The 14151-nt window shown below is 36.8% G+C and overlaps 1 protein-coding gene across 8 annotated transcripts in view; it reads left to right on the forward strand.

The window, feature by feature from the left end:
• AK9 (adenylate kinase 9) overlaps positions 1 to 14151 on the forward strand; it is a 61377-nt gene that overhangs the window by 7021 nt on the left and 40205 nt on the right. For all 8 annotated transcript variants that reach the window (XM_021389794.1, XM_021389796.1, XM_021389797.1 and 5 more), the window contains 9 exons: positions 3692 to 3804; positions 6001 to 6168; positions 6852 to 6977; positions 7343 to 7417; positions 10170 to 10268; positions 11665 to 11804; positions 11885 to 12065; positions 12508 to 12652; positions 13523 to 13642. In XM_021389794.1, the coding sequence (XP_021245469.1) occupies positions 3692 to 3804; positions 6001 to 6168; positions 6852 to 6977; positions 7343 to 7417; positions 10170 to 10268; positions 11665 to 11804; positions 11885 to 12065; positions 12508 to 12652; positions 13523 to 13642 (1167 nt within the window). The remainder of the gene's footprint in view (positions 1 to 3691; positions 3805 to 6000; positions 6169 to 6851; positions 6978 to 7342; positions 7418 to 10169; positions 10269 to 11664; positions 11805 to 11884; positions 12066 to 12507; positions 12653 to 13522; positions 13643 to 14151) is intronic.

Below are 14151 nucleotides of genomic sequence, written 5' to 3' on the forward strand. Positions count from 1 at the left end.
GTTCAGGATTTTAATAAAAGCCTAAAAAGAATTCTGTGTAATGTGAATTTTCCTCTCTGAGTCAGTCTGATGATGAATGTCTAAGATGTGTGTATAACAGAATACCACAGAGATCCTACAGACTGTAAACATGAGGTCAATAAAGGTTTGGTTCTTGTAGCCAAGCCATTTTTTGTATTACAGATGCCCCAAATGGAGATGTAGTAGAACAACCTGTGTCCTCAATATTTTTTTCTAGTAACTAGAACTCATCTCCAAAACCAATTTTTTGTTAAGTATTTTCTAGCTCTAATCACTTTTTTGGGGGGGGCAACTATTATGTTAATATGTAGGTTGCTTTAAAAATAATGCCTCCTATTTATTTCCATGGAAACTACAACAGATACAAAGAGCACTGTTTGATACTCTACTTGATAGAGCAAATTCTCAGCTACAAGACACTATTTTTCAACGTAGGCACCATCATTAGGTATGCATTTTCACCAGAGATGAACAAGAGCCCGCATACCATGCTCATAAAAATCTGCACCAGCGGAGATGACCCACTGTTGCTTTCATCACTGCTGAAATGCACCACCCACTGCCACACTGTGCTCACATCCAGTTTGGTCTCTATCAACGTTCAGCAAGTATTGATGAATGTCAGTTGGTACCAATTTTTCTACATGGAGGAATTCAATTACCCACCTCTGCTTCATCTGCATTTCCGTGTCAGATGCCATTCTCTACTGTTGTGGGCCAACATAACAAAATAGGAGGCATTACTTTCAGAGCAGCCCTCATATATTCTTATTACATGGAAAATAAACACATACTATGTGGGGAACTGATGTGCCAGAGGTATTCAGAACTGCTAAAACAAATGATAATATTTAAAAATTGTAAGACACTATATACAGAGTTTAATTATTTGAGATCTCAGTGAGGGCAGATATGAAGCTGCTAAGCTATTTCTCAGAATAAGAAGTGTCTCTTTTTAAAAAATGAAAAATAACAAGCAAGCCTGTATTTTATGATATTGTAGGTAAGAAGTTACAGAATAATAATCTTTATGTAGCTGACATGCTTGCTGTTGTTTTTTATATAGAACAAGAAAATCATCTGAAGTTCATACCATGTTAGCCTAAATAGTATTTACAAAAGAAAATTATTTGTCATTGTCACAGGAGAAAACTACTCAATTCATAGAATCATAGACAAGCTTGGGATAGAAGGGACCTTAGGGCCCACCCAGTCTCAATCCCGTGCCATGGGTAGGGCTGCCCAGAGCCCATCCAATCTGGCCTTGAGTGCCTCCAGGAATGGGGCACCCACAGTTTCTCCAGGCAGCCTGTGCCAGTGCCTCACCACCCTCTCAGCAAAGAATTTCCTCCTAATGTCAAATCTACCCTCTTTTAATTTAGAACCATTTCCCCTTGTTCTGTCACTTTCAGACCATGTAAAATGTCCGTCTCCCTCCTGCTTGTAATCTCCCTTAAAGTACTAGAAGGCCACAGTGAGGTCTCCCCAGATCCTTCTCGAGGCTGAACAAGCCCAGCTCCCTCAATCTTGCTTTGTAGGGCTCCAGCCCTCTGATCATCTCTGGATGGCTCCACATCTTTCTCGTGCTGGCAGCCCCACGCCTGGACACAGTACTCGAGATGGGCCCTCGCAAGGGCAAAGCAGGGGGAAACAACCTCCCTCAACCTGCAGATCACCCCTCTTGTGATGCTGCCCAGGATACAGCCGGCCTTCTGGGATGCAAGCGCACACTGCTGGCTCACGTTCAGCTTTCCCTTCACAAGAACCCCCAAGTCTTTCTCTGCAGGGCTGCTCTCAATGCATGACTTAAATCAAATCATGATGAAAGTTGTTTATTGATTTATTAATGACAAGTAATTAACTGATAATCAGTGAACTAGAAGTCAATGTATGGGTTCAGTATCAGCCACACAGTTGATATACCACAGGACTAAGCACTTCCCAGATGTAAACACCTACAAATTTATGAAGTCCTAAAACTTGAATATACTCAGACTTGCAGGGTTATGCATGCAAACCATATCTCAAAGTTGGGTGAGTATAGAAGCACACATTTCTTCTGACAATACATTCTGTTGGAAACATGGGTGCCCCTGCCTCATGTGAGCCATTTCCTCCAATCTAATCCACATTCCATTGAGAAAGCTCCCCAGAAGCTCTCGCATGCACACTGGAGGTGTGGGTCACAGCTAGTTGAAGCCCCCTCTGTCATACAGAAATGTAGGTTATTTGCAGCACTTGACATGGAGGCTGCTCTGTCAGGCCTAGACAGAAGTTGTTAATGCTGGCCCATCAAGCCTGGTTTGGCTGCTGATACCTTGTTCTCACTCTAAGGTCTTTCCCCTCAGACTGTAATCCTTCTTTAGTGTTTCTTTTCCAGATGATTCCTCCTTTTCTCAAAATCACTTAGCAATCTCCTGGTTACTGTTTGATCTGTTTGATGATTATCTTACGCAAGCTTCTTCATTGTTAGTTCCCCCACAGCATCATCAGCCTGGGATAAAGACTCCCTCAGAGAGCAAACAGTTTGGAGTAATTTGTGCAGATGCTACATTCACATTGTTTTCAGGTCAAGTGTTGTTAACCAAGTATTTATAAGCAGTGTTTGTGCAAGCTTCCTGCATCTCACTGCCTACTAGAATCTTCTGCAGGCATCAACAACCCAGAATCCAAAATTTACATTTCCCAGAGGAATGACTACACACTATACCCAGTCTTACTTAGGCTCTTCCATAACTTTTATGTCTGCTGATAGAAGCTCCCCAAAAAGAAAGGAGTCTTCAGTTCTAGTAACTATTGCAAAGGCTGCTGATATGTTTTTGAGTTGCATAGACTTGCTTGTAAAGTTTATCACATAAAATCCTAAGCACTTGGAGTATGCACCATTTCTCTAAGGGAATATTCTCATCATTTTTTTTTTAGTCTCTCACTCTGGCTTCATGAATATTGAGTTCCTTGCTATACAGCTGCCTTTGCATTGTGTATGCACTTACTGGTAGTTACAGTACTTTCCCAGGAACTTGAAGCCATGGGTACTAGTATCTCTGGGGCTTTGCATAGTAATACTAGGAAAAACTTATCATTACCTTCATGCCTGTCGTATGTAGTCTTTGCTGAAAAGAACTCAACATTGTGAATCCTGATTGTATGGATGCTTGCCAAGTTGTTATGTATATGGTGTGCATAGTGCCTCCTTTTGAGAGAATTTAAGGCCAAGGAGCACTGTGTATATCCCACAGACGAGTTCAGAGTCCCTTTATTGCCAATGCAAGCAATGGCTTTTGAAGGCTGTTGTGCTATTTTTGCAATGTCTTTCACAATGCATTTTAGTGGCAAAAAAATTGGTCCCTAAAAGCTTATTTCCTTTTAGTCACTATAATATCTGAGGTAACAAAGTAGATGGTCTGAGTGTGATCCTTAATATCTACATATTTCTTATATTTCTCAACTGAGTTAACAGGCTTAGAGAGTCCTATATTTTGTTGAAAACAATACATTTATGTTTGTATTCCATTTGGAGGAGACATAGGTGCACAATTTTTTTTAACAGCATTATGTACATGGTTTAAAATTGTGCCACTAAATAGATATTACATTTGAAGGAAATAAGTACAACTACTTGTATATTTGTCATAACATTCTAAAATATTTATTAAAATGTATTCTGCAGGGTATGTTCTCAGTGGATTCCCTTCTCTCTCAGAGGAATATATGACAGTTTCACAGCAAATGGAGAAAATAACAAATCTGAAATTAAAACCAGATTTCCTGATTAACATTAAGGTAATGTCACTTTCAATAACATGCTCGTCATTTGCCTAATTATTAGCAGACTTACGTACTGCTTAAGTTGGAAGATAGCATTTTCTCCTATGCTTTTGAGTATAGTATTTATTGAGAAGTAATTAATTGTTCTCTTTTATAGTGGAATAGAATTCCACTAGTTTGTTCTGTTATAGGCACTGATCATGTAAAATAATGAGCATTTCCTATAACTCAGTAGAATCTGCAGTCCTTGCATTCCTATTATACAGCATGTACAGTCATGAGCATGCCCTTCTTCTTGCAGTGTTTCATTTATTAACTATATTCTTTTCTTCTTACATTCTGAATGTGTTGAATGGGCTCCTGAGACACTGCTGAATAGTGAGCCTCTGGTATTGTGTTCCAAAATTTTCATTCTATTATTCGTATCTACATGATTTGTCAGATGTTAAGACTTCACGCATGGACAAACTCTATCACTTTGCCAGATTTGAGTTGGTGTTTTGATGACAAGGGTTTTACATTTCATACTTTTCAGACTTAATCTGTTTGATCACGCATTGTTAAAATGTTTGAGCACCTATTTCAAACTTATTTTTTATTCTCTTGGAAAGATCATAAAAGATCAGAGAAACATTTTTTGTGCTGTTTTCCAGGTTACTTTTTTTTTTTTCATCTATAGGAGGTCAATCTTTACTTTAATACCAGATAGTAAGGAATCCCAGCTCTTGAATATTCATATTGCATAGTTTCATGTGAAGCAGTACAAATAGAAGAGTAATTCTATCTACACTGGAAATAAAATAGAATTATTTACTTCATGTACTTACACCATCTTCTCTTCTGGAAAGAAGATTGAGACTGACTGTTCATTAAAATCTTTGGCCCAAATTCAAATAAAAATTTTGTCTTTGATTTTAGTGTGTTTGAGCTGTATTTACAGACATGTCAGAATGGTAAATATTTTCATTACATCAAAAAGAAGGGAAGAAAGGACATGCTAGATAACTCTAGAGCAAGTATTTAATTATTATTTTAATTTATTACAGACAAATCTAGAGAAGTTTTGTCTCTCCAAGAAAAGTGACAGAAAACCTTTGAAAAAAGAATCATATCTGACCAAATTTCTTCTTTCCTATTTCAAAACATTCTATGTCATATGGCAGTCAATGTCAGCCATATGACTCACTCTTAGAGCAGAAATATAGAAATATCCTGAAGTATTGTATTTGAAGGGATACCTTAGGTAATGAATGTAGTATGCCTGTTGCTAGCAACGTGGTCTCAAAAGTTCTGTCTTCCTCTGTAGAAATTGATTCTCCCTTTCTGTCACCTTTTGAATTCATTGACTGCAATGTTTTCTTGTTATCTCAGATTTTTCACATATGTTTTAAGGGTAAGTGTTAGTAATTCAAAAGAGAAGAAAAATTATTTATCATGCTCCACTCCCAGTTCCATAGTAGAATTTTAGGATATCAACTGTAAGGCCACATCCAGATTTACCTGTTGTCCTGGTTTCTGCCAAGACAGTGTTGATAGCAAATAGTTTTTATCTCAATTCATGAGTTCTGTTTTATCTCTAGATCTCTCCCTCATTCCACTTGGGCGGGGGGAAGAAGTGATCAAACAACTGTGTGATGCTTACCTGGCTGCCAGGTTAAACCACAAGATCTGTGTTCAATGCTAAACTAATATATTCTGCTGGGATTTTTGCAGAAAGACCCATGCTTATTCTTCCAGAGTTTGAAACTGCTGAAAATCTTTAGCCCCTGAGACAATAGCACTATGTTTTTGGTAACAGTAAAGATCTACAAGGCCAGAGGTACCTACTAAAATTGATTTAATCTTCCTCAAGTCAAAACCCCTTTAGCACTGACTGCAAGAGTAATCACAATTCTGTCTGCAACAGACTTATTCCTCAATTACAACTGAAAATAACTTAATATGGCAAAATGTGCTCAAGTAGTGGCTGCATTACTGATACGAAATGTAAAATGCTAAAGGGGAGAAATTTATTTAATATTTTATTTTTGCCCCAAGTAACTTGGCTGTTGGTGAATATTTTTATTTACTTAGAAGGTCATTAGAGAAGAAGTTTAGGAATCTAAATTTTTGCCAAAGAGTTTCCCATCCTCCATATTCTGCAGGTTAAGGAAAAATAAGATGATTATAGCAGTTCACTAAATATGTTTCCTTTTACATATTCCTTGCTAGTGTTCAGACTATGACTTATGCCAGAGAATATCAGGTCAAAGGCAACACCCTCATTCAGGGCAAGTGTATCAGAGGAACCAGTGGGATCCTAATGTTATTGAAAAACAAAAGAAAAATAATGATGAGCTTGAAGAGGAGAATGAAGAAGCTGAAGAGATGGAAGAAGAGGTAAATAATGCTAATTTCTAAAGAGTGTAAGGTGTTATAATGTACTCCAGATAAAGCAGAACAAATTCCAATATTTTAAAATATCACCATGCTACATTATGAATTAATTTTGCTGAATTCTAATCTTAACTCAGTTTCTGTTCTTCTTTAAGCAATGTGGGGTAACATTTAAATGATAGGTTTAAATGACAGCAAATGCTGATTAATGTATAACTCAACCTAGATTCAGCCTTGAACTTAGAAGTCACTGAAGTGTTTCTTGCCCTAAGTTAAAAGGTTGGATCAGGAGAATGGTGACTTTATATTGCCTTGTACTGGGGTCAGAGAAAATACAAGAGTTTTAATTTTTATTTGTTTTACTAGTATATGCAGGATATTAACTTGTTTTCTGGTTTTGGTGTTAGACTACTCCAAATAGAATTTGTGCTTTTTCATAAAGTTATTCATTTTGAGTTCAGGTTGGATTCTGATTCTGGACAGACTTACCTGTGCAAGTTCCAGTCGCATGCCTCTCAATTTTCAGGAACTGCACTTCATCAGGAGTAGGATACTGTCAACAATAGTTAGGTACTCACTGAAGTACTCCAGTGAACTACTATATTTATATGTGGATACAGACAAAATTTAGTTTAGTACATTATTTCATTTCCTTACTTTGAAGTATTTAACTTTTGCTTCCTCAGATTGCAGAAGATTCACTTACAATGTCAGAAATGATTCATCAGTTAGTGCAAAGACCCGAAGACATGCATGAAAATATAGAGGAAAGAGTTGGCTTGTATAAGGATATAATGCTTCGTTCTTTAGAAGTAAGAAAAAAAAACAACATGATGATGCTTAACAAAAGATTGTTTAAAATATCTTACACTATTTTCAGGGTTTTTTTTCTTTTTTTTATTTGAGACTTATTTCATGGAGCTGAGCACAAGGCATACTACAACATTTCCCCAAGTTCTGAAATACATACTGAAATCAATGATACAAAATTTTCATATGTGAGTGTTGATTCTACTCTGAAACCTTGAGATTTTTTAATATATCAGTTCAATTAATCTTGATTTTACTGAAATCCCCAGTAGTCCAAGCTTTGATATTTACAGGAACAAAATGATCTTCAATGTCATTGTCTGGTTAACCATACTCAACTGACGAATATGTCTTTGTTCTTAAACAGGACTTGATGGCTGAACAGGATTCACAGTATCTTATTGAACTGGATGGAAATCAGGAACCAGATGATCTTCTCGCTGTAAGCTATGTAGCAACTTAATTAACTTTCACTAGAAAAGAATTTCTCAGTTCTGTGGATTGCTTGCCTTCTTAAGATGTTAACAAATTTTTAAGTTCAGTATAAAACTCACCTAATTATTATTAGAAAGCACCACCTTTGAGATGTGTACTTCTGTTGCTCTTTAAAACAACTATACAATTAATTGCACAGCCCCACACTTACATGTATGGTAGAGGAGAATGTTTCCAGGTAGACTACAAACACTTTTATAGCGTATCCATCTCTTTTTAGTGCTTTATAGCTTAGATTAGTCTCAAGTATAATTACTAGCATGTGAAATTAAAACATTTTTGGTATGATATATTTACAGAATTGGCTTAATGTGCTGATATCTGAGATAATGACAATTTTTGTGATCTTTGATACTGTTTTACAGTGTAATAAAAGGCTTATCATTTTCCCTTTGACAGTTCTACTGAGTCTCTGTATTTAGATTCTTAACTTTGAACACAGCAACTTATTCTCTCTATTAAAAAATACGATGATAAAATTTGATGATAACTCATCTTATCCCCTATCCCCTGCCTCAGCTGTAAGAGTTGCTTTAAATATGAATCTAAAATATAGAGTTGAAAATGAAGGGAGAGATTGTCTTTGACAATGTAGGAGGTGAGCTGCTCCTGCACTTTCTTCACCCGTGTTTGAAACAAATTGAATTGAGTAAAATTTTGTATGTATTTAAATTTATGCTTGACTTTACTATTGAGTGTAGTCCTATGTATCATACAGAAAAAAAACCAAAGATTCATTTGCACAGCCAGTATATAAAATTTCATCAGATATGATTTATGAACATCACTACCAAAGGTTTATACTAAGTGCAATAAAGTCTTGTAATGATTTCCAACTGTTTTACTCATGAGTAAGGCAAAAACTATTATGGAACTATTCAATGCGTGACAAAATTAGGTTTTTCATTTCAAGAACACTTGCATTTCAGCAAGATGACATTCAGGAAATACTTCATAGAATCATATAGTGAATTGTAGTATGGCCTGGGTTGAAAAGACCTCAAAGATCATCAAGTTTCAACCCCCCTGCTGTGTGCAGGGTTGCCAACCACTAGACCAGGCTTCCCAGAGCCACATCCAGCCTGGCCTTGAATGCCTCCAGGGTCAAGGCATCCACAACCTCTCTGGGTAACCTGTTCCAGTGCATCACCACCCTCTGAGTGAAAAACTTCCTCCTAATATCTAACCTAAATCTCCTCTGTCTCAGTTTAAAGCCATTCCCCCTTGTCCTATCACTATTAACCCATGTAAACAGTCGTTCCCCCTGCTGTTTATACACTCCCTTCAAGTATTGGAAGGCCACAACAAGGTCTCCCCAGAGCCTTCTCTTCTCCAAGCTAAAAAAGCCCAGTTCCCTCAACCTTTTGTCACAGGAGAGGTGCTCCAGCCCTCTGATCTTCTTGGTGGCCCTCCTCCGGACCTGTTCCAAGAGCTCTGTGTCTTTCTTGTGCTGGGGTCCCCAGGCCTGGACGCAGTACTTCAGATGGGGCCTCACAAGAGCTGAATAGAGGGGGACAATCACCTCCCCCTCCCTGCTGGCCACCTTGTTTTTTATGCAGCCCAGGATATGGTTGGCCTCCTGAGCTGCAAGCGCACACTGCTGGCTCATATCCAGCTTCTTGTCCACCAGGACCCCAAATCCTTCTCTGCAGGGCTGCTCTCAAGGAGCTCTTCCCCCGGTCTGTATAAATACCTGGGATTGCCCCAGCCCAAGTGCAGCACCTTGCACTTGGCCTTGTTGAACCTCATTATGTTCACATGGGCCCACTTCTCCAGCCTGTCCAGGTCCCTCTGGATGGCTTCCCTTCCTTCCAATGTATCGACTGCACCGCTCGGCTTGGTGTTGTCTGCAAACTTGCTGAGCATGCACTCGATTCCATTGTCTATGTCACTGATAAAAATGTTGAAGAGCACCAGTCCCAACACTGAGCCTTGGGGGACACCACTTGAGACTGGCCTCCACTCAGACATAGAACCATTGATCACAACCCTTTGGCTGCAGCCAGCCAACCAGTTCTTTACCCACCGAACAGTCCATCTTTCAAATCCATACCTCTCCAATTTAGAGAGAAGGATGTGGTGAGGGACCATGTCAAAGGCTTTGCAGAAGTCCAGGTAGATGACATCTGTCACCCATCCCCTGTCCACCAATGCCATCACTCCATCATAGAAGGCCACTAGATTGGTCAGGCAAGATCTTCCCTTGGTGAAGCCATGCTGGCTGTCTCAGATCACCTCTTCATCTTCATTATCATTTGATTCTCATTGGCAGGCAGGATTAAGTATCTTTTTAAATACATTACGCAAAGTTGTATTACTTTTAACTGTGCATAACATTCTGGTTGCCTAAGGAAATTTTCCTTCTTTTCCCATCCTCTTGATACAGAATGGAGCTCATCTGAAAAATTCCACAGCTCTGTAGGAAATAATCCTTCCCTGTCTATTCCTTCACAAGGCTTGGGATTCACAGCATAAAGAGGAGATAGAAAGGCTGTGAATCAGCATTTTCCACTGCCTATATCCAAATTGTTTGTTAGAGCTCTTCTGAATAACTATCAGTGCTCCAAGCTAGAAATCGGATCTCAGTGAATATGTGGCCACTATATCAATAATAAGTTACAATTTTAAAAACACTTTAGCGATCCTTTCAGATCACAAAAGCAATTTTGATTGGTACTGAGTCAGTTATTTCTTTTCAGTCAGTGGTGATTCGACTTCAGTCAATGGGTGTTCAAAATGGAGCTCCTATAACTAGACTTCAGAGTCTGCAGGAAGAAATGCTGGAGGGACTGGAAAATGTAAGTGTGTTTTTCTGAAATGTAATTGACTACAACAATTACTAAAATATTTTTTATTTTCTGCAATGAACTTAAAATATAACATCTTTGTTTCACTGCAACCAGTTTGTTCAGCCATACAATAAGGGCGTATTTTGTAGCTTCATTTTCTAGAAATGCAAATGTAAGATAATTCTGTTGTTGAAATCCTCCTAAAAATATTTGTTTTAGCAATACTTTCAATGATGAAAAAGAATAAAGAATAATTTGTTTGAAGAAAATAAACATTAGTCAATTTTATCTCTTTTTAGATTAAATACATTCTGTGTTATTGATCTATCATATCAATGTAGATTTGGGTAGTAGAATGCACATAAGAATAAAGAGGAGAGCAGGATTTATACAGTAAAAAATGTACTTAAATATTTTACTCTCTATTTCCTAAACATCAAGTTTGTTTTTCTGTTTGCTGTTGGGCACTGACCAAATTTTTTCATTGAAGTGATCTACTCCAGGATCTATTCTTGAGTAGTAAGAGTCAATAACAGCTCATTATTTTCTGTGTAAAACTGGTATTTTAATGCCTACCTTCATAGATTCTGGAGGTCCTTCAGCAGTTCTTCACAGCCAGCACTTGTCTGTACTATTCTGGGTAAATTAGAGTAAACATAAACTTTAGAATTCATTCACTATTCACCTTCTTTATTAAATCTATTACACTTAATCTTATCGCATGATGTTTCTGCATACTTAAAAGGAATATTTTGGCCTTGCTATTCCCTGTTCTTGGTCCTTTTTTCATCCTTTTTAGAAGAAAGCTTGGCCATTTTTTATCTTCTTCAATAAATGGCTTATTTGTACCTCTTTATCATTTTAAACTTCTGAAAACAAGTAATGAAGCCTACAGGAACTATTTTAAGTCCTTTTCCTTAAATAAAATTTAAAACCTAAATAGTGTATCCTTAACATAGTACTACAATAATGATATATATGTATTTTTTAAAATATTTTTTTAAAGCATGATTTGATTTTCTGTTTAGTTTTGCTTGTTCTCCAATAAATTATTGCATATGGTTAATTTACATAGAACAAGGTATGTGTCACTTCAGTGTAGTAGGCGGCGACCGAAGGTACGGGATGGGACGCGCTAGGACCTCCCCTGCCCCAGAGGTTGTGGGTGTAGACGAAGCGAACAAAGAGATAAGGGAGATAAGGAAGGATATATAAGACTTTGTAACGGGGCAATAAACTCCATTTTGCCGCTCATCATATTGGTGTGTGCACGCGTCAGGATGGCCAGGGACTAGGTGTTAGTCCTTGCAAACAGGGTGCAGTTTACGAACGGAATATCTGGTGCTGAGTAGTCAGCACTTCAGACAAAAATTGCACATGCTTTTATTTCTGTTTTAATAAACAGGATGAACTTCTCCGTGTTCTGTCGTCATTCAAGCTAATAGCACCCAGATACCGATGGCGTAGAAGCAGGTGGGGACAAGTATGTCCTGTGGCTCTAAAGAAGGGTGATATTGTAATGGGAATCCCAGACTTGGCTGTCAGGTTAGTGGAATTTGACACTTCTTATTTTTATTTCTTTTTTATGAGAAAACTGTCTAAATTTGTTCTCTTCTGCTTTTAAGTTTTCTAGGTAAAATGTACGTGCTGTCATCTCCAGAGGCACTGAAAACATTTATGTTGAATCCACGCCCTTACTTGTTACCACCAATGCCAATGCCTCCTTGTAAAGTGCTAGTATTTGGCCCTCCAGTGTCAGGGAGAACAACTATTTGTAACCTAATTGCAAACAAATATAAAGGAAAGGTGGGTTTAAAAATGTCTTATGTAACATGAGTATCAGCTGAGATATAGGAGTCTGTTAAACACATTCTTACTTTTTTGTGTCATTAACATACATTCTGCAAACGTTAACAAACATACTGTAAGCATACATTTTATGCAAACAGTAATTTAATGAAATTCGTTTACATAAAATACACATTTTTCTCCTCAGTGTCACACAAATATTTGTCAGTTATTTGTCTGAGCAAAAGAATATTATGAAAATATATGCATGTATAAACTAATTAAATGTAATCACAAATTAGAACATATTTTATGCACACACAAAGAACCCACTTAAATTATAAGTAAATTTTTCTGAAATTTGCAGAACGTTTCCAAATTCATTTCACTGTATAGCTGTTGGGTCCGATCCTGTATGTGTCTTCTGTACTATTTTTATTTTTTCAAATAATTTCCCTAGGTTCTTGATATGGCTGAACTCATTCAATCCTATGTGGAAGAATCAAGAGAAAAAAACATTGAGCAAATACGAAGGGATGCAATAGAAAAGGCTATAACAGCAGTGAAAAATAGGTTGGAAGTTGAAAAGCAATCAAAAGAACCAGGTGAGTAAGGTGTTCTTTGGTCTTTTAAGATATCTTTGCTATAGGTTATTTAATAGAAATAATTGCTGTCACTAGGAAGTGCTTTCGATTACTCATAAAATATTACAGAAATAGTTTGTGTTTAGTTGTATTTAGTTGTGTGTGAAATAAGAACCAAAAGAATATGAATTGTAGGAAAGCCTAGTAGAACTCAATATTATTGTATTACATATAAACATTCTGAAGTAGACAACTGTGAGTATTATAATTTTTCTGAGCAATTTTTGAAAGAACAAATTGATTCTGACTGATACTGGTTGGAAACTTTCCAACAGAACAACTTCCTGAAAAGCTAAATGTTTGCAAAACTGAAATTTTGTTCAAGAAAGCAGCTTCGAGGCTTCTATGAACTCTCAAATTACAGATTTTAAACCTTGAGGCAGACTTCCAAAAATGTTGTCTCAGATTGGACACTTACAAGATTCTCCATCTGTGGTCATATCTACACTTCTTAAGCTGCCTACATTTCTGTAGCTTGATGAATTTAGGAAATATTTTGAAACGATGAAAACAACACAACATTTTTTAAGATCTCTTAAAGAAAAGATTTTAGTTTGTTATTGTGCTCAGATGACATCTAGCTCAAACAGAACCACACCATTCCCTTCTGAGGACCAGTAAGGGAGGGTATGAAATCTGTTGAACTTGAAAAAAGTGTTCAGGACTTGTGTATTTTTAACTATTTTCTGGCTCTGGTCATATTTTTAATCTCTTTTCTCTGAAGGGTAGAAATGAATCCATTTGACATGGATTTAGCGCTGAAGAATTTGTATAAAAGAGTTTTCTACTAATCTAGTTTTCCATGACTCTATTATGATTTTGTACCTATAGGAGGCTTGGAAGAACTTAGTGTCAAAGAAGCAGATAACTCTGAAGAAACTGATAACATGAGAATAGAAATAAATGTTGAAGAGGGGAGTAGTACAGAAAAATCTGCTGCCATACCAGAAGGTAAAAAGGAAATCTTAGCTATTCTAGGCATGCTATTCCATGCCTTCATAGTGTCTTGCAAATTAAAAAGTAAAAGATAATCTTTCTTTCTTCATTTACACTTGTAGGACTATTTTGATTTTTTTTCCTTCTTGCTTATTTTGAGAAGCCTAAAATGAAACAGTTAATTTTGTCATTAAAATATATCTAGTTAACATATTAATACCATATTAGTGTACACGAAAAAAAAAGAAACAGTAACTTTTGTAGGAGCTATGTGTTCTGATAATAAGTTTGGTGTTTTCATTTACATTTTGTGTTTTTATAGCATAAGATCATTGCAAACTGTTTGTTAGATAAGGGAATAGGTGTACAGTCACACACACACACAAAACAACTGACTGAAGAGAGGACTGAAATCAAGAATGTGAATTTTTGTCACTTGAATATGAGAAACTTAAAGGCATGCTAAGTTTTAATTATCTTGTTGAAATATAGCTGAACAAATGAATTTAGTTTGTAAACCTGAC

This window comes from Numida meleagris, chromosome 3, assembly GCF_002078875.1.
Source record: "Numida meleagris isolate 19003 breed g44 Domestic line chromosome 3, NumMel1.0, whole genome shotgun sequence".
NCBI classification, from domain to species: Eukaryota; Metazoa; Chordata; class Aves; order Galliformes; family Numididae; genus Numida; species Numida meleagris.